Source organism: Vanellus vanellus, assembly GCF_965231255.1.
Source record: "Vanellus vanellus genome assembly, chromosome: 4".
Classification (NCBI taxonomy): Eukaryota; Metazoa; Chordata; class Aves; order Charadriiformes; family Charadriidae; genus Vanellus; species Vanellus vanellus.
Genome location: NC_138909.1, coordinates 37,429,783 through 37,451,331, shown reverse-complemented (window position 1 = coordinate 37,451,331; position 21,549 = coordinate 37,429,783). Strand labels below are relative to the sequence as shown.

Genomic DNA, 21,549 nt, shown 5'->3' with positions numbered 1-21,549 from the left:
AAGTCCTTCTCCAGCCTTCTTGTAGGCTCCCATCAGATACTTAAAGGGCACAATAAGGTCTCCCCGGAGCTTTCTCTTCTCCAGGCTGAACAACCCCATCTCTCTCAGCCTGTCTTCATAGGAGAGGTGCTCCAGCCCTCTGATCATCTTCATGGCCCTCCTCTGGACTCGCTCCAACAGGTCTGTGCCTTTCCTGTGCGGAGGGCCCCAGAGCTGGAGGCAGTACTCCAGGTGGGGTCTCTCCAGAGCGTAACAGAGGGGCAGAACCACCTCCCTCGACCTCTGTGTCTGTAGCTACGGAGAACGGAGGGACTCGGGGTTTGGGGTGAGCCGTGGGCCCTCAGCGGTGTCAAGCTCCGGCTCAGAGCGCCACGGCTGCCGCTGCCCACCCGCCGGCAGCCCCGGGGCCGCCGCCCGCCCTTTACCCGCTCTCTCCGGCGCGGCGGCGTTGCCAGGCGACGGGCAGTGCCGCGGCGGGCGGGGCGGTGGCGGCGGCGGGGCCGGGGCTGCCGGGAGGCCCGGCCGGCGGCGCTGCCAGGCGCGGCGCGGGTGCAGGAGCGGGCCGCCGCCATGTCGGGGGCAGGGGCCGGCGGCCGGGCGGTGGGGCGGCGCAGCGCCGTGCAGGTGAGCGGCGGCGGCGGGCGGGGAGCGCGGCCGTAGGGCCGGCGGCGTCTGTCTGCGAACGGCTTACCGCGACTACCGTAATTTTGTTGTTAAAGGCAACACACACACACCCCCAAAAATAGCCGGTTTGCTGTCAAAATGCAAGCGGGGAAGCAGGTGCCGTTCAGCGTGGGCGCTAGGAGCGGCTCCCCGCGCACAACCGGGGGAAGCGGCCGCTCTAAGGCTGAGCCGTTCCCCGCCCCCGGTAGCCCTGCAGAAACGGCTCTGGCCGAAGGCCCCGCGGTGGCCGCCGGCGGGTGCCTCGGGAAGAGGGCGAGACCCACGGCGAGCAGCCCGCTCTCCGGCCTCCAGCCGCTTGTGGCCCGGGGTCGCCCCCTCTGGAGATGCTGCTGCGTTCCCTAACGTGTCTTTAATCCATAAATGAGGCCCGTTGCTTTCAGAACCCACGTAAACACGGGGTGTCCGTGGTGTCCCGCAGCCGAGAGCCCGAAACACCAGCGGTGGCGCGTGTGGAGGTCTTCGGTTGTTTGGGATCGGCCTCCCGCTTCAGGCTCTCGCACCGCGGCGGTCAGCGGAGAGGCGGTCAGTCCCCGCTCGCCGCCTCGGTCGGGCGGGACCGCGCCGACCTTTGCGTTGCACTCTTGCCCATCAGAACGTATAAAAAGGGGGGAGAGCGTCACGTGGTGATACAAGGTCATTATTGCCAAAAATGGAAGAGGGATCTGCAAGATAGCGTTTCTTACGAAGCTAAGAAATGTAAATTAACACGTGGAGGGGGAGTTTAACACAGAAAAATTGGGGGAATGATGATAAAGTGAAAACACTGTGTTTTACTTACCCTTCACAGTAGTTTTCAGTTAAGCAGGTTAATCTCCGTTGCTCAGTTTTACTTATGTCTGTGTGGAAGGGGGGAATTAGTGCTGAACTTGAAGAAGTGAATCAGCCCTTCTGTGTAAAAGCTGTTTGCGAAACCGTTTCAGAATGGACTACAAGAAACAATTTCTGCTCACGCGGCAAGAGAGCAAACAGCTGAATACTCAGACGACTTTGAGAGTGACGAGGATGGCATGTTAAACGGTAAGGCAGAATTCAATATTTTTCCTTGCGTTCTTCACTTTTTTAACTCATTACTAGATCATAGAGAATCTTTGTGAGTCAATATGATTTAATGTTCCAAGATTTCGTGTTTTAACAACTTTTAAATCACTTCGTCCTCCCCTTCAAGTCAGGAGCAGAATTCCCAGAGAAATCAGCGGTGGTGCCGACCTGCTAGACCAGACACAGTCTGTGCTGTTCCCTACAGTTGTGATGGCCAGTTTTACTCCTTAGCCATATTGTTTACTCTACACCTGGATGAGACAGTAGAGCACAGTACTGTGAGTGAAAGTGGACACGGTCAGAGCAAGCCATGCTGTTGTCATACTGTTTTCCCGGTCTGGACAATCAGCGAATAAGGGCTGCAGGGGACACTGCAGAGCATGCTTGCCTGGCCATGTACGCAAACCAGGAACAGGTTTGATCTGGCTGTTTTTCTTGGGCCAGGATGCGTTTGATATTTGGTAATGTTTATGTTTAGTCTGACGAGATTGGCCGAATAGCTCTTCTTCCTGATATGGTGCTGCATGTTAAGGGAAATATGAATCTTAAATATCATAATGTATTTTTAAAAGGACTTCCTCTGTGTTGTTTTTCATTCACGTATGAAACATCTTTTAAAAGGTCATGGGATGTTTTGATTTCCCTTTGCTGACAAGATTTAGAAAAAAGCTCCTACTACATTAAATATGTTACTCGACTATCATGACATTTTTTTGTTGTCTTTCTTGGCTTTTGAACACTGAAATAAGGTCAATTAGAAATAACAGGCCACTGGAAGACAAAAATATTTTTGTTAAACATGTGAACCTTAGCGTTGGAGCAGATACCTCCTTTGAGTATCTTCTAGTAGATTTCAGATAGGACAGAAGTGAAGAGAGTGGAAGGGGAAGGTGGATTCTGGTAACAAAACATGCCTAGTTTCGTTGTTGTTGGCTTGCTTCCACTTCTTATGGCATTGGAGACATAGTTTTATAGAAGGGATTTAAACCGCAGGACAGATAAGAATTGACCAGGGAATATTTGAAGTATTTTCTTCAGATTGGGTCCACAGAAACAGATGACAGGAAAGTAGAATAAGGGTCTAGTTCGCAGAGATCACAGGTGCAGAAAGAGAAGTGCACGGAGACTTAAGTCAGGAGATTGTTATATGAAAACTACTGTTAAATTATAGAAGATGTAGTTTCTGTGTCCTGTTTTTTTCCCATTTGTCTCAAATGGAAGTTGATAATATGCTATTTTCAGGTATTGGGGAAGAACTTAATGAAACTAATTCAGGTGCTGAAAGCACTGAGAAATCAGTTGCTGTTGAGAGTCCTCTCTCAGGTGATGATGCTTCACATAAAGCTGCAGATTTGGAAAATGAAGCTGCTGATGACTTGACTTTAGCCTTTCACGAAAAGAAGCTTCAGCAAGTAATGCTTTTAGAAAGTGAGAACATACAGGATGTGAGAAAAGATGAAGAAGAATGTTTGAAAAGTCAAAATGAGGGCGATGACAGAAAAAATAACGAAGAGTGTTCAGCTGCTGAAGAAGTACCATGTGATAATAGTGAAAGTGACCACTGTAACAGCATGCCTATTTATGAACTACAGAAAAAAAGAAATCAAGAGGAAAACAAACCTATACCAAAGCCACGGGTGCACAAAACAAGAAATGCTTCAGCATCAGGTGAAAAGAAAACATTTGAATTTTGTTGCTCTTACTTGCTTAGCTACTTTACAGTATTTTGAAGTGTTGTAATTTGGGTTGTTTTCTGTGTTGAGTATCAGCTGCTTTGGTTTGCAGGGAATTTATGCAATATTGTTCTAAAAATACATGTTTTGATAACCTCTAGCTGCTGGGGGGTAAGCTGAACCAGTGCGGGCCAAGTAGCAGGAGGTGCCTATTCGCCTTTTCCTTTCAGGAGAGAAAAAACAGCCGTTTGGGTACTTAAAGTCCAGGTCTCTATCAGTGCATGTCCATGGAAGATGCAGGAGGGCTACAGAGTTGCCTCTTCTGTGTGTGCACAGCACAGAAAGCCATAGTCAGACAGTGTGCACAGCATCCATACATGCTTTAATGGAAAGGTCTTTAAACAGACATCCCTCCTCTATCATCGGTGAATTTGGACAACAGTGTTCGCAAATATAATGTTGAAATCATGATCCTGAGACATCATGATGCTGTAATGTAACAGAATGTCAGAAAATGAGCTGTAACCAAAACATCTATGAATGGTAGACTGCTCATCATCACTGAGTTAAAACTTAAAATGATCTTTTACTTTGAAGATACTGAGCCACTTCAGATGTATAGTCAAACATATAAAAAAAGAACTGTAGTGTTTCGTTATAAGAATAGCTAATTAATTTCTAATATGCAAAGCAGTACATGGAATTCTGCTAATTGGCTATATGCGCTTTTACAAATCTAAAATGTCAAAAGACTTTATATTTTTAATCTAATTCCTAATAGGAGAAGAATTTGTCCTGTTTGATGTTGAGAGAAATTTATGGCAGGTCATTACCTGTGATGGAAGATTACAACTTTGAAATTGGTAGAGCATGATTAGTGATATCAGCTCCTGTTTTTTCTTTCCACGTGGTGGCATGAAAGTGCTAAATACACTTGTGCAGCTGGCCACTGCAGACTCCTGTCTTTCCTGGCCAGTATGCCTGTGCAGTCAGGCAGAAAAAAGTTTTCTTCATGTGCATCTAAGTCGTGCAGTGATACTAGCATATTGCCTTCAGTGATCAACCATTGTAAACTTTCTTGTATTAGATAAATTGATCCCTGTCCGACAGAGAAGGTGACTATGCAGAGATTAATCAGCTTTTTCTGCTCCTTTGATTTTTCTTGTGATTCACTGCATGGAAAAACTGTCACAGCCCTTGTAGGAATATTGTTGCGACCTCTTAGCTCTCTAAACTTCACACTACTTATATAATTAGACTTTACGCTGCTGAGTGTGCTGGATGAGCATGGTGATTCTCTCATTTCCTGCGATAGATTTGTATGAACTAGGATTTAATAAGAAATGCTTCCATGGCAACACGCAGAATTAGATACACATTTCTATGTGGATCAGCATACGTAAGGAAAAAGGCAGGTAGAAAGCAGTTGTATGGCTTGATCTTATTGGTGGCAGGGCAGGGAGAAGAAAACATGAAGAAGATAGGATTACTAAATAGGAGGAAGGTGAGGAGCCAGAGGACAGGAATCTGTAAGAAATTGTTGGGTGGTGGTTCTGCTGCCCAGTGACTGCCTTAGGGAGGGAAGAGACATCACTGGAGGAGCTAGAAATATACTCAACGCCCTCCCCTCTGACTGCATTTCTCGTGATGTCTCCTCCTACCCAAGGTTGTTCCATTCTGCAGCATGCGGAGACGAGCGTCTTCCCTCTGTATCTGCTCTATTAGTTAAAGGGACAAGCAGAACAGCAAAAAGGTTTTCTTACTATGGTGCTGTATTAGCTATGTGCTCTCTTCTGTATTTATGAAAACTGTTTCTCTAATTGCAGATAAGCTTTTGAGTGTAGTTTGAGTATATACACAGAGATAATAAATTGTCTATTTAGAGATTATATTAAAAGCTTTAAAACTTTCATTAAGATTTCTGAAAAAGTGGCTGTAACTCTTTATATAGCTGTCTGTATATGGCCTCGCTGTATTAAGAAAGTTGTGCTATTATTTAAAAAGCTCATTTAACTGAAAATAGTTGATTGAATCTAACTTGGCAAAATAATGTTCCAGACTAAAATGTCTTTAAATAGGCATAACTGAAACTATAATACTTATTTTCAGCTGAGATTATCAGCACTCTTTCATTAGATGGCTGTTATAAACCACTACCTCAACCAAGAAGTATTTTGAGAAAAAGTGGTCCTGTGGAAGACAGTGAGCTTAATAGGTCAGAAGGAAAAATAACTTCTAGAAATGGATTGTCTTCGTTTTCGGTAACATCATCCTTAACTACTCTGAATGCCCAAGCCATGCCCAAGAAAAAATTGCTTGCCGAAAGCCCTGGTCCTGAAGTAAGAGAGTATATGTGTTGATTTTTTTTTTACTGTCTACATTGGAAACTTTTTAAACTAACTTTTACTTAGCTGAAAAAATTTTCTGAAGAAAAACAGGACAAAAATAGGAGTGGGAAAAAATGTCTTTGCCAGTAGCATTCTTATGATGAGGGGCAGATAAGAGAACATAATTCTTTTTCTTTCTAACTAGAAACAGGATTTTGTGATGGTTTGCAGCTTTATGTGCTGATTGGTTTTATTTCTCCAAATGTATAACAAGAATTATACTTCTCATAGAGAGTTCTGAACAAGTATTCTATAAAAGTATTATAAAGTTAAGTTAGATTATTCTGATCTGTTATGAATTGCTGACTTAATTGTCACTTTCTGATCTAAGGGTCCATGGCTAGAAAGTACTTCACCACCATTTTCCATTAATTTTACTTCCCACAATGAAAGATCTGGAGACTCCAATTTACTGATGCATGGAGAAGCACCACCTGCAAAAGGTAGAACTTAGATACATGGAACCAGATAAATGTTATCATTTATACCTTAATAATATCTAGTGGTCCAATACAAGTCTTCTTAAAAATCAGTGGCATTCTTCATTTCCTTTTAACTCTCTTTTAGCTTTGTCTCATGCCCTTCTTTCTCCTTCTGTTCTGGCTTTGAGAATGGCCCTGCCTCATTCTTGCAGTTCTGTCCAAGTACATTACCATCCCAGGTATCGAGAAATTTGGCCCCAGAGGCCTACCAGGAATGTAGAGGAAGAGATTAAACTTTGAGAATTTAGTTTTTGTACTTTGACTTGTGTCAAGCGTATGCCTCGTCGCCTAAGCTCCTTGAGACTTAAACCAAGTAATTTTAATTTCATTTCCTCTTATGTAGTCAACATGACTAGGGTAAATCTTTCACTTCTTCCTGCACCTTTTCCACAAAATTTAATACAAATTAAGTAGCACTTTTCTATTTTTTTTGGATTTGTGAATCTTTAACTAATCTTAGGGGATGTGCAGACCCTTTAAGAAATATCATATGTGTGGGCTTCTTAGCAGTATCCATTGAACTTACCTTTCTTAGTCCCCTTTTTCAGACTGGTTCCAAAAAAATCCATGGACCCCAGGTTGAAAAGCACTGGAATAGGCTGTTAGACACCTTTTTTTAATTTGCTAAGGGAATCATGCTGGGGTGTAATTTGCTGTGTGTGTGCAGGACTATAACAGGTAGGTAACACAGACTGTCAGATGGAGCAAAAAAAATGCTGTCTGTATGGCCTATGTAATGTCTATATGCTGCAGCCTAATGAGATGAAAGATAGGACTTGGCTTGAAGAATTTAGTGCGGAAGGGTGAACAAAAGTTGAAAACTCGGGCAATGTGCTGAGTAGTAAACAAATATTCTTAGATCTGTGTTTAATTTCAGTTCCTTTTTTATATTTTGCTGATACCTTGGACTAGCAAATTTGTTCAGTATAGCTTGATGCTTTTAAGCGTCATTAATGAAGCAGTGTCTAAGGAGAGTTTGTATGGGGAAAAGGATATGAGCATCAATGTACTGGAATGGGTAGATTCTCCAAGCGCAGGGACAGCGTGAGAGAGAATGATAAAGGTGGTGTTGTCATGACAAAGGAGGACATAGAAACAACTATGATGTGGAGTCTGCAACAGAGGTGGAGGAAAAGGTATTGGAAAAGATTGTTTAAATACAATGCTGAAGTGTGCAGGTGTAAGAATTTCGAGCAGACTGATCAAACATGTATAGGTTGAACTGTCAAGAAAGGAACTGCAGTAATACTACTTACAGGTTTTATGTGGCATTTTTCAGCTAACCATGGGGAGGTTAGTGTTTTGTATCCATTTTGCAAACAGAGCCAAACTGACTTGCACATGAAGTTCTGTGAAGTTTATGCTACAGAGCGCTCACAGTTAGCAGTAAATCTGCTGTCTTCAGTGTCCTGTGCACTAAGTGCTGGAGCTTAATTAGAGTTGTACAATTCCTGATGCCTACAGTTTATCTACAGTTTTACTATCTAGTAAGTGTAAAGTAAAATATGAAAGTTTACGTATCGATAGAGGATAGAAAATGGTTCATACAAATTCAGAATTCTTGTCGCCTCGAACTTACCTTCGTCATTGTAAATCTAGGTTAAATTTCTGAGATTGTCAGCATTGATATTCCTTTCTTCAGGTAACTTGGAGTTAATCTCTCATCCACAACTTATATTTCTTTTAAGAATTCCATCAGAAAATTGTGATTGTAATTTTGAATTCACCATGGCCTTTTTTGGTTTGTGTCTGAATTGGTTTACCAATTTAGATCTCTGCATTAACGGCAGTTCAGATCTGATAAAAATGTTTTTTAAGTATTATTAATAAAGTGTTTCATAAATGAAGATTTCACCACTTAGGCCTGCATTTAAATTGAGGTGATGTTTTGTTTAAATCCTCACTTCAGAATCTTTCCGTTATTTCCTTCTGTGTCCCACACCCCTGAAAACCACCCAATGAAAATAGTTTCTGTTACCCAAATTGTCGTACAGACTTCATTAGTAGTTTGCTAGTTGTCAGAAGAGCTCTTGCTGTGATTGCAATGGCTCTTGCTTTCGTTTTGTTTTGTTTTGTTTTTTTAATTTGCACTAGAACCATGTTTGGGTGGTGAGGCAGATGGGAGGTTTTGCTTTTGTCATGCTTACACATTCTATAACATTTGTTAAAACTGCAGCTGATACTCCAGTCTTATATTTAAATACAATACAAGTGAATAGTCTTCTTATTAGTGCATATAATTCTTAGAAGAAGTATACAGAAAATACATTGAGAAACGATGAAATTCTTGTTAGTCTGTCCTCTCAATCCTTTTTCTCCCATTAGATCAAGATCAAAACATCCGCACCAGTGACTTGAAACCGGAGGACGATAGTAGAAAATCCCCGTCAGTGATAGAAGCAATGACGACCACAGTGTATGAGAAAACAAGGAAATTAGAGAAGTCAACAGATGACAGTTCAGATGAAATGGTGAAAATAGTGAAAGAGCAAATAGTAACTGATACAATACAGAAGGTATCAGTGAGCAATCAGTCTGAGCATGGGGAGGCAAAGAACACTTCAGAGGACTCTGTCAAGGTATTATTCATATGCATTTTTACCCTTGTTTAGAACAGTGTCCGAGGAGCACGGTAAAAGGTTTTGTAAAGTTACTGTTGGTACCTTAAACGTGTAGAACTCTGTTTGTAAAGCTGATAGTTTATCTCTGGCTTCTAGAGCTGAGGCTCTTACAAATTCTATGTAGATTTATGCAAGATGATTTTACACAAGTCATTTAAACCAGATAAAGGTACTGAAATGTGCATTTCCCATTCTTAATGAAATACCAGTATCCAAGTGAAAATGTCAAATCTGTCTTGTGAGGTTAGCTGAATTGGAATGAGCAGGGTATGTTGGAATCCATGGTGAGACTTGAATAACGGTTAAGATGCAAAGCACTTTATGCTTCTTCATAAGAAGGAAAATATGTAGATATATGTAACTGTTAAAGGTGAATATTAAGAACAGTTAAAAGAGTGTTGATATAATAACAGGGAAGCCCACTGCCCAGCTGGGTTCTTTTTATTCCTTGGTATTTCTAAACTATAGACTATATTTTTATATAATACAAAAAAACATTTCTTGGTGACATTTCAAAAAGATACAGACATTCTGAAAGTTTGTTTGGTTTGTTGTTTTTTTTTTACTTTCTTATCCTGTACTGTACCCTGTCTATATTAGAGTGGCTTTCTTGCATGTTTTTCTAATGTCCTGGTTGGAAGGGACCCATAAGGATCATCAAGTCCAACTCCCAACATCCTTGTTAGCTTTTAAAAATCTGTTTCATCCTGGTCTAGTTCTGTTGCTTGAGAGACTATAATTTTACTTTACCTCTGTGTTTTTTAGAAACTAAGTGAAACAAAACAGAGTGTTCTACAAAATCCAAAAGCTTCTTTATCTGACAGGTAAGAGAAAGATGCTGTGTATCCCAGTCTTACACAGCAAAGTGTAAGATGCATGCAAATGCCCTGACAATGCTGCTTCACTCTTATTTTCTGTCAGCATTGTCTTCACTGCTGACAACCTCTGACCATCTGTAGAAAACAGTTTAGTAGATGTGGCATGTTATTATAACTGTTGCTCAGAGTTATATCACATCGGACTATAAGTCTTTTGCCAGTGTCAATGATGAGCATGTGCTACTGGATCCACCAATGAATCCAGTCTATGATGTCTTTACAGGTTTCAGGCTGTTTTGTAGATGAAAATATGAGGAATTTGTGAACTTTCTTGGGCTGAATATGTTGAGTAGTGGCTGTTTTGGCAATAATAAAGCCCTCAGAAGAAAACGGGCTTCTTCCTTTCCTTTTTCCTCTGTCCCCAGCCAAGTGCATGTAAACACAGCATCACAGTAACTTTTGGTATACACAGAAATAAAAGGAACACTACTTGATGTCAGATACAATAAATGGAGAGATGATTAATATGTTTGTGTCTTGGTATTTTCATAGGTCTCTGTCTCCTGCACAATTAAAGAAAAAGGTGAAAGCTGTTCCATCAGCTACACCTGTTTCATCTCAATATCTGGGAACTTTAAAGGTGTTGGAGGATAAACACGTGCAGAACAACAGTACAGAATTTGACAAAGCAGATAGTTTACGAGCAGCTGTTTTCCAGGTAGATCTTAAAAACAAACAAGTAAAAAACAAACAAAACAACCAACAAACAAAACTATGCACATAAAAGTCCTTTTGTAGCAGTCAACACCTTTATTTTCTTGAAATCAGTATTTCTGAGTATATTCCTTGCATTTGCTTACAGGTGTAATAATCCTTTTAGTCTGTTGGCTATGCCTTTTCATCAAACTGTAAACTAAAAAGCTAGATGAGAGGGACATACAGTGGTTCGTAATTTATTGTGTCCGGCTATTTTCAGACACATCGATTATTTTCATTTATTTCTGCTTCTTCCTTAACATAAGTAAGCGTGTAGTTTAAAGTTTCTTTTCCTGGTACATTCTATTCAGTTGACATTCAGGAAAAGTGAAAACAAGTCTAGTATTATCTCCAGAAGGATAATCTATGTGGATTCTGTGTAGAATTTCATAACAATTAGTTTGTGGGTTTCAACAGGTTTTTGCTACTAATCTGTGAGAAAAACTTTCATTAACAGATGCTGTTCATATTGGTATGTGTTTTTAATACTTGTTATGGTTCTAGAACAAAATTGAGAACCTCAAATCCATATTTATATTGTCTCCATAATTTTTAAAGGTAAAATAGGCTTCAGTTAGGACACTTGTATCTCTAAGCAGCATACCAGATACATAATTAAACCTTGAAAATTTAATCCTTATTCTGCAAATGACTAATAACACTTAGTTATTATTATGAATGCCTGAAGTCTAACTCTTCCCAGTTGGAATTTATTCTCTTTAATTATAGGTATTTGCAAGAGAGACCATAAACGTAAATAGTATTCCTGTATACCAAGTAATGAGAATCTTTATTCTATTCTTCTTCATTTTTTCTTAATGCTTGCTTTTTTTTTTAATATTCTTTTTTTAAACATTCTTAAGGTTTTTCATATTTTGCAGCTATGATTTTAGAACCTTAGACTTTGTTGATCGCAATGTTTGTGTGATCACAGCTCAGTCTTCCACGTGGGGTAGTTATTTAAGTAGCACATGGAAGAATTAAGAGTAATTGCGGTGGTCGTTATATTGGTGCTGCTCTAATAATATTTGGTTGTTTTAACAGAACTTTTTTAGTTACACCTTAAAAAGACTTTAAAAGTCTTCTAATGATTCTTGCAGAATTGGTTGGAAAAGAAAAGGATCTTTCTACTGGAATTAAGGAGAATTGAAAAGAAGAGAGCTGAAAATCTAAAGAACAATATTGAAAAGGTTTGTTTACATTCTTGCTTAAAAAGAAGTTGACAAACTATAATCCTTTGAAATATGGTTACCTGTGTTTTCTGCCTAATTACATCACTGCTATTCTAAATCATCTGAGGTGTCTGGTGAGTTGAAACAGTAAATGGCATGTCCCACTTGTTATGGTTGCTGTAAAGGTGTGGCTGATGCTTCCCTAAACATTTACATAAGGTATGTTAAAAGTATGCTTCTTAGATTAATTTTCAGGTTTGTTTACAAAGACCTTGGGATGCTCAACCCTTCAGGTGTTAAGTTTTAATTTGTTATCTGTTAGGAAATGAGATTGCTCACTACAAGAGATGCTTACTTACAGAGGCCTGTATTTTGAATAGTAGGCAATTCTTAATTTTTCTTTTAAGTATTTAGTATGTTTCACTTCTAAGCATTTAACATGTATTTCATATTTTCCTGCACGTATTTCACAGGAGTAATTTGCTTCATTTCATAGAATCATAGAATGGTTTAGGTTGGAAAGGACCTTGAAGATCATCGAGTTCCAACCCCCCTGCCATAGGCAGGGACACCTCCCACTAGTCCATGCTGCCCAAAGCCATGTCCAGCCTGGCCTTGAACACCTCCAGGGATGGGGCCTCAACAGCCTCTCTGGGGAACCTGTTCCGGTGCCTTACCACCCTCAAAGTGAAAAATTTCTTCCTAATGTTTAATGTAAACCTGCCCTCTTTCAGTTTGAAGTCATCCCCCCTCATCCTATCAGTACATGCCCGAGTAAAAAGTCCTTCCCCAGCTCTCCTGGAGGCCCCCTTTAGGTACTGGAAGGCCGCAATAATCACTTGATTAAGTTAAATTAAAAATGACCATAGAAAAAAACCCTTCTATATAGCTCAAATTTAATTTTGAATATTACTCAAATTTGTCTGCAAATCAATTTCCATTTCTTTATTGCTCCATCTAATCCTACATTTGACAGAGTTTAAAGCATACTATTTAAATTATACTTTTATATTTAAGTGTATTTAAATGTAGACTGTTATTTTCAATGTAGGAAGAAGCTGTTAAAAAAGCGGAAGCAATTGCATCTTTTGAAGCCTGGAAAAAAAAGAAAAGAAGAGAAGCAAAGAAGTTAAGTGAAAAAAAGAAGGTTGAGGAACTTAAGAAAAAGAAAGCAGCAGAACAGAATGAGGAGAGGACAGAAGCAGCACAGAAGGTGATGTGAAATATGTACATAAATGTGTATCCGATATGGTTCAGGAGATTGTTGAGAATAATTTTGATTAATCGAGGAAGAGATGGAAATTAGCTAGACTCTAAAATCTAAACGTGCTTAATATTTGAAGAAAGCTCATATTAGATTCTCTTCTGTTGGAAGTATGAAATGTTTACTTTTGTGCAAAACCAGGTATTTGTCCGTATTTGGATTCTATTAACTGAATGTAAAATAAACTCCATATTAGTACATTGGCAATGAACTGTTACTTACTCGGAAAAGTTTATTCTTTTTAGGTATAGCGATACCCACTTCTGAGCAATGCTACAAACAAATATTGTAGAATGTGTAGAAATTACAAAAAATAATAATAATACAGAACAAGTGAGTGGAGTATTGACAGAAAGGTGAGGGGTAAAATTTGTAATGAATCTGTGGTCCTCTTTAGGCGTTTGAAAAATGGAAAGAAAGAAAAGCGGAATATTTAAGAGAGCAAAGCAGAAAGGAAAAACAGTCTGAAAGAATCAGGAAGAAGAAAGAAGAGGAACAGGTTGCAGAGAAGAAGAGAGACAGCATGTCAGCAGTTGAAAAATGGTACTAGACCACTGGGTTTTGGAATATCATAGTTTCCCAAATCTTTGCTTAGAAATGCAATAGGTCTGCTGTGAGTGCATGATGTGCTTTTCATTGGGAGACAATGGCATGCTTGGGATCAGGCTCTTCCGGCCTGATGGAGAACAAGTATAATAATGAGAACAAGCTGTACAGCTTCTTTCAGTTTAGTAACTTAAATGCTTTCCTCCCCAAAAGGCTGCCGACTAAGCTCAGGTGGAGGTAGTGTGCTGAGAAGTAAGATTCAATGAGTAGTATAATGTTTTATGTGATTAGTCTCATGCTTAGTTCCTAAGCCACCGGAAGGATATCTTAAAATTTTGTGGAATACAGTGTATGAGTGTAGTTATATTCAGAAGCCAATGAGATGCATCTGCTGGAGAAGTACTTTGTTAGTTTTACAAGCCAAGAGTTTTCACAGACCGTGTGCAATTTACTATTACCCACCAAAGTTTTGAATCTAATTTTTTATATGATACCAAAGAAGGGAGAAAGTAGTACAGAAAAGGTGATGCCATAATAGATAGAATAGTAGGTTCGTTTATACCTTAGTGATATAGTGGGTAAAGATGGACTATGAAGATTTTGAATATATATTCTCAATTCTTTATTAAATGCATAAAATATCTCTTTTGACTCAATTTAGTTATTTATTCACAGATGCAACGTTTAGTCTGTTACATGATGATCTTTTCTTCCCTCTCACTATATAGGAATGAAAAAAAGGAAGAATATATGAAACAGAAGAAAGTAGAAAAAATCCTAGAGAGAAGAAAGCAAGAAATACAACAGGCAAAGAAGGAAGAAAAAAATAAGAAGGCTCTGGAGGAGTATGAAAGATGGCTGGTATATATTTTTTTTTTATTTGCACTTTGTCAAAACCAAGATTAATCTGGTAATGAGTGCGAACACTTTTGTATTGTAGTACTCATGGTTTGTCATGCTGTTATGAGAGCGGCCAGACGATGGCAGCATTACATAGCTAGCCACCCAAAATTCTTGAGCAAGAAGATAAAGTAGGGTAGGCTCGACATTTAGCATACATGGAAAATATATTCTCCCTACGTACATGTCATAGACTTTTGAATTTCATAGTTAGTCTTCGTTTTTTGACATTCCGTGTCAGGAGCAACAATTTCTGAAAGGCCAACTTGCCGCAGCACAAAACCTGCAAAGCCAAGCAGCATCAGCAGCTCCAGCAGTGAGTGCATATATATTAAGGAATTCAAGGAAGTATTTAAAGTGAAGACTTACATAACTTAAAATTGATAAAAGCACTTGTAATGAGGTTTGCGATTATTTCCATTTACTAGAAAGGGTGGAACTCTGATGCTCCCAATTGTATTTTTCCTCCAACAGGGTACTTTAATCACAGTTGATAAGCAGTAAACTAATCTAGTACTCTAGTCACAAAATAAGACTTTTTTTTTTCCTTGCTACAAGAAAACAAACTAGAAGAGAGATCACTAATATTCTTAGCACGTATTGTTTTCTTAAAAATTTGTGACTTGCTAGTTAAAGAAAAATCTGCATTTTGCATCCTTACCTGTGACCAGTTATTCATCATACTGACTTTGAAAGTTTTCTTAGTTTGAGAGTGTTTCTTCTGTTTTCTCTCTTCCTTGTGATTTCTGTCATGAATCCTGTACATACGGTCTTTGTTGCCCTTTATAAGAATGGGATCTTGCAACTCAGCTGCATTAAGGTCCTTACAGGGATTAAATTGTACTGTCAATAGCTTAAAAAAAAAAAAATTCCAGTCTCGAGTGGGCTTTCTATTTATTTTTTTTGGAGGGTGTGGAGGGTGTGGGGGGGATATATGAGAACTGAGGCAGGCAGATGTATGGGTGTGGGACAGATTTTAAAAGGAGAATCATCCTTTACTTAGCTGACTCAGAAATATGCAGTGATATAAACCAGCAAGAGCCTGCATGTTTTCCCTTCACTCTCTTTTCAAACCTTTTTAGTCTTAGGTTTAAGTCTTTTAAGATCTTATTTGACCGGGTCCCCTGTTAGAATACCTCTGATTTCTATAATCATTGGTAAGAAGTATTTTCTCTAGTCCCCTTTGCCAAGTGATTTCCAGGTCAGTTTTGTCAAGTGATTATTTCTTAGATATTTCTTGTTTAGTCACTATTTCTGGTTCCCAAGGAAGCGAGTACTGTGCTTTGAGTAGTAGCTAACGCTCTGTCCTGGTATGCTCGCTTACTGACACTATCCTCAATTAGCGTAGTTGTACCAAAGCACGAATGTTACTTCTCATTGTATGTTTGACTTCCTTGCTGTCTTGGACTCTGTAAGAAGGTAAAAAAATTATCCCTTTTTAGGGGAATGAAACCTGCTGTCTAGCACAGCCCCCTCCCCGTTCAAACAGTGTATAAATTCCTCAGGTCATCACTTCAGTGGGGCTATTAACACAAATTTTAGTAGTTGGAGGAATGACCAGATCTAAATGGATGTACATGTGCCTACATGAGAGGAGCAGTTCAAAAAATAAGCAGGTGTTGGAGAATGTGATAGCTAGTGAACTGGTTGGCAGAGGTACCTCTAAAATGGTTTCATTTTCAGTGTCTATGTGCAAGTGTTGACTGATGTGTCTCATGCCCAGTCTTCACATTTTTACTTTCTGAAATTGTGCTGTTTTTTGCAGCTACCATAGCTTTGTTTGAGAAACCATATCGGGCAATGGCTCTGTCATTGTGTTTGGCCAGAATGTTATCTCACTTTGTATAGTAATAGAGAAAATACACACCTTCAGTGAACCGCAGGAGAGAAATGCCTGTAAAGTTGTCAATGTATTAGCAAGAGAACAAAGGTGATATCTGCCTACAGGTAGACAAACAGGCATCAAATCTGAGAGGGTCGAATTGTGGAAGTCTTTTAAGTGTATTATTTCAAATAAGAGGATTTTTGTTTGAAGGGAAATAAAATAGGCATAATATAGTAGGAAATATTCTAGTATGTTTTCATTAACATTCATCAGAAATAAATGTGTAAATTCATCCTCAGCTTTTCTGAACCAGGTGTTGACCATAATGCATGGGTAAAAGAGACATAAAAATCTCCTTGTAGTTCTGCTAACATATAAGAAACATTCTGCTTTTATGTTAATGGAAATTCTGTTACTTATACTTTTAGAGGTCATTGTGTGAATGTTTGATAACATAAGTGCATAGAGAAGATTACTTATTAAGCATGAAAGTAAATGCCCTGAAAAAGGCTATTAACACTTGTAAAATACTAACATAAAAAGGATAATCTTGAGCTGAGATACTTTAGTATTGCTGAGAAAATTTAAGCTTCTGATTTTTTTGTTTGTTTCATAGTATTTGACTCTTGCTACTCACCAAGTCCTCTTCAAGCCAATCTAGATGTCATGCTTGGTAGATGATCATTTTTTGCTTAATATGTACTACCAGTGTCTGACACTTGTCATTGACACGCACCTATGCTGAGGAGTAGAATGTGAAGAAGAATAACATAGAAAGCTTATAACAACAGATCAGTTTAGTTTCCATTATTTTTGAGATAGTAATCTTGATACCTGTTTTCTGTAGAGAAAAGTGAGTATTTTAGATGTGTTATGTTCTCCATTTTATGTGGTAAACATTAACCTCGTATGAGTTGATGAGAAGTAAGGCTGCTCTCAAATAATTCTTGAAGATCAACATAGTAAGGTTAAATACCCTAGAATAAGTTTGAAATTTTACCTTGAGGTTGAGCATGCTCAGCACCTATTTTTGGCATTTTAAAGCTGTTTAAAAAGATGAGGAAATGATGTACTGGATGAATCTCGTGGATTTGTTGCTTTTCTGGGTTAGAAACAGCTGATGTGGGTTATTCATTTCATGTGGTTTAATAAGATCTATCTGAAAATACTTTCTATATTGGAATTTTAATCTCCTGGCATTGCAATATGTTAGAAATATGGCTGTTATTGTTATTCCTCTTCAATGTTGTAAGGCTTCTGTACTATCTAAAATTCAGTTATTGTGTGGCAGTCATACTGCTAAAGAATGTGATCTTCTCAGAATTTTGTAAGTGAAAAATGTTTTTATCTTACTAGGCTATTGAGTAGGAAACTTCCACAGAGAAATCAAGCCATGCAATCGAGTTGATGTAGTGTATGACAAACTACAGTAATTGTTTTCATCTTTCTCTATTTCTGTTACTCTTCTCCTGTTAGTGCAAGTAGCATCTTATTTATTATTTTAGATTTATATCAGTTACGTCTTGTGAGAATGTGAATTGTGGTTAGGACTAGAACATAAAAAACTTCGTATATGTTGAAGGCAGGGAAGAAGCCGGTATGTCATCATGTCAAATTTAATCTTTTAAAAAACAGTTAAATTAACTCGAGACTCTTTCCTTGGCACTGGGATTCATTCATGAAAGCTGGATCTTCAAACCCAAGCATTCAAAACTGAGACATGATTAAAAAATCCAAAGTCACTTTCATTCCCTTCCTGGGTGGGTGTATGCTTTACCTTTGGTTTGGGTTTTTCATACGTGAGTCTGTTGTGCAACATATATTCAGTAAAGAGTGCTTTATAAACATAAAGTATGCACATTTCTTTGTAACACTTGATTTCTGAAATAATTGCCAGCACTGCTGCAATAAGTCCTGTTTTTTATGAGTTTTCAGTTACCTGCTGAGGTGTCTTTGAATGTCAAATACAGATTCCGATCCTAAGGTTTGCAGAATAAAACTAAATTTTTGTAAAAATAAGTATGATGGATATGTGCAAATACTCCAAAACAGGAACATGAATCATGTGTCTTCCATTATAGAGCCCATTCTTCCCAAGCTCATCTGTACCGCTTGCACATTTCTTCTTGTCTTTTTTGAAAAATATCACTGATAATGCAGAATCCTTTCCCCTTAAGGTACTAACCAGTTCCCTTTAAGAATTCCAGAAAAAAATATCTTGAACTTGTTCTAAAGACCAAAAAACGCTAGTTGTGTTGATCCAAGGAAGATCTCTGTGGAAGAGAAAGAAGGCAAAAGTGTAGGAAGACAGAGAAGTGCTACAAGGCCAGTTTGTCTCAATTACTCCATATAATCAGAAGGAGACAGTTTGTACAGAGAGATAATGTTATTTATTATACTAACTGTGATGAACTTGTGTATGGCTTGTTTTAGTAAAGGGCATTACTTCTCCATGCAAACCCTGTCTTGCTTTTAATCAGCTTTACTAGTAACAACAGGAAATAATTGTGTGTTTATTTAGCCAGACCAGACATTCCTAACTGAATTCGATCTTATGTTTAGATTTATGCTAACAAAAACCTAAAGGGCACAGATTAAAATCATATTGATAGGGTTGATGTTTCAGTGCATGTTATGCTTTTTTAAATTTTTGTCCATATCACATGTATAGCTAGCATTAGTGCGGTTTGACTGCTGCGTACGTGGAAAACAAGAGGAATCTTCTGCTCAAGCTCCCTTTTTTTACGATAAGGCTTCTACCCCCATTTACCAGCCTAGTCCCTTAGCCACGGTTACCTCGCTGTTTCTCTTCTCACTTATGTATAGCAGGCAATCACTGCTAGGATCTTGGGAATTTGCAGGCTATACAGTGTCCCGCAGAGGGATAGGATCATGGGTTATCTGCGAGCGCCAGTTATCTTAGGGCTCTCTTCAAGGAGCAGTACTTCTGCTGCAGCTCAGTTCGTACGTGTGAAAATGTGAAACTTTTTTGGTGCTTCAAAATATTGGCTGACGGGCTGCCAAAGAGGAAAGGACCAAGGCCGGATTTGGCACAACTGATGATGAGTTTAGGCCTGCGTATCCACATTGCATATTTACTACCAATGATGTATATGACAGTTGTTGGTCCTAGGAATGAAGGCACTGTTCACGTGCCGGAAGGCCAGCTGCTCGAGGGCCTTTTACCCACCTGCCAGGTGGGGCACTGAAAGTTTTCCTCTGGTCCATAATGTCAACCTCGATTCCACCAAGAGAAAACAGTACTTTAGGTCAGTAAGCGGTGTGCTCGAGCATGCACCACTAACCTGCGGGTATGATACAAGGGAAATTCGGACCTATAAAGAACTCTCCCATGCACTAAATTGCGGATGTAGATGCTGGTCCTCACATTGGTGAAATCATCTTTTTTTGAATCATTGAATCATTTTTTTGAATCATTTTGAATTGAATCATCTTTGCAAAGAATGCTTATTTTATATAGAACAGAACAATATAAAAATTCAAAAATAATTATAAATAATCGTAAATTATTTTTTGAATGACAGGTCTCTAGAAAATCGTTAGTTAATCAGGCACATCAGAATATTGCAAGTATCTTGCTTGTCCTTCATCATCCTAACTGCCCATTGGTGTTTGCAACAATAGAAAATATCATCAGAACTTTCCAGTGTTTGTAATATGTTAGATAGATATTTGTTTATAAATAAGTTGTTTAATTCCCAGTTTGTTCTAGTACATGGCAAGTGTGATGTAATAAGTACAGAAAGTTACAAAGATGCATCCGTGTTCTCATGTAATGAGAACAGCATATTTAGCGTTGTGATTTAGGTATCCTGTTAAAGAAAAGAAGTAATTAAAATGAAACTAATTATATACAAGACAAATACAGTACCTAATCCACTAAGCCTTCTGTTGGACTTTTTGTCTAGATAGTGCACAAAACCAGCCCATCCTTGAGACAGTAACCTTAATCGTAAGTGACATCAAATGTCACAGCCTCTTGTGTTGTGTTGTGCAGTGTATGTGACTGAATCCCTAAAAGGGATGTGCTAAGCTCCAAAAGGCACATCTCCATTGCATGTTAACTTCTCGTTTTACACAAGAAAGGTACGACAATAATTGTAACTTTTCTGTTGGTGGAGTTGCCTTTTTGTTTGTTTTTGTTGTTGTTGTTGCTTTTTGGTTTGGTTTTATTGACACAGCTTTTTATTCCCAGGAAAAGAAAGAGAAGAGAGAGCAGCTTGAGAAGAAGCAAAAGAAGTTGCAGGCTGTCCATGGGGATGAAGCACCTTCTCCCTGGAGTCCACCTGGCAAAGTCACATATTCAAGGAATTACTGAGCAGCCTATTGCCTTCTATGAGAAGAGATGATCCACAAAGTTCTGTCAGTAGCTAGTCATTATTTCAATAACAGCTGATTTTCACTGAATCCATAATAGATGTTTCGTCCTTTCCTTTTGGTTTATTTTCTCTCTGGAGTTTAAATAGATCAGTTGTCCCTTTCCGTTGCTTTAGAAAATGTACTCATTTTTGTAATTCCACATTTTAATTAATTTTGCTAAATCCTGTGTTACTTCATTCCTTTTTGGTGAAAGTGTATATTCAGGATACAAAAGGCTGGACTTTGGCATTTTTTTCACCCAATAAAAGTAGCACAATGGTTATTTTTAAGTTACTAGGCCACATGGCTGCGGGGTTGTCTGGAAGAAAAGCTTTGTGAAGGGGGAGATGATGGGCATGGAGATGTTGCCTCAGTTGTGGTGACAGAAAGAAGGCAAAAGGCTAAGCAGTATGGTAGGGGGACATCATTTTCATACATGAAAAGACAAGCTGCAGAGAACATAATGTAATTCTTAGATTATGTTAAATTATGAACTATAAAACCAGCTTTTAAATTAAAACTGCATCAAACAGAAACAGGATTTCATGGGGCCAAAACCAATCAGCCATGTGATAGTACCAAAGAATTAAACTGGAATCCATATAATGTAAAAGGATCCAGGACTGAGGCAGCCTGTAGCTCTTAATTCATTTCAGCTTTGTATACATTCCATAGATTTCCCGCTTCCTACAAAAAACAGCAGTTTTAGAGGCATGTTTTGTAGTTCACACAAAATCTTACTTAAAAACTGAAAGAGCAGAACAGTGGTACTCTTTTGAGGCAACATTAAGACACTGAAAATTATTTTTTTTTAACTTAATTTAAAGGCTTCTGTGGTTGTTATTACATGATCAAGTAAATCCTTCCCAAGCAGGTTTTCATCATTGCTAATGAGCTAGTTGCTGTAGTAAATTATTAAAATTTCTTCTGGGTTTTCTGTGGCTATTTGCCTCACTATTTTGGAAACAATGGCAAGATGACATATCTTTAGAGATCTTCAAAC

The 21,549-nt window shown here is 38.7% G+C and overlaps 1 protein-coding gene across 1 annotated transcript; it reads left to right on the top strand.

The window, feature by feature from the left end:
• Positions 1–570: 570 nt before the first annotated feature.
• On the top strand, positions 571–20,855 carry MAP9 (microtubule associated protein 9; the record flags this gene model as incomplete). Its single annotated transcript, XM_082483067.1, has 13 exons — positions 571–624; positions 1,605–1,701; positions 2,965–3,390; positions 5,505–5,734; positions 6,114–6,225; positions 8,590–8,843; positions 9,651–9,709; positions 10,256–10,421; positions 11,560–11,649; positions 12,683–12,844; positions 13,293–13,438; positions 14,170–14,302; positions 20,383–20,855. The coding sequence occupies 13 exons, from the start codon at positions 571–573 to the stop codon at positions 20,503–20,505; spliced, it is 2,052 nt and encodes a 683-aa protein (XP_082339193.1). The 3' UTR covers positions 20,506–20,855.
• Between the last annotated feature and the right edge of the window lie 694 nt (positions 20,856–21,549).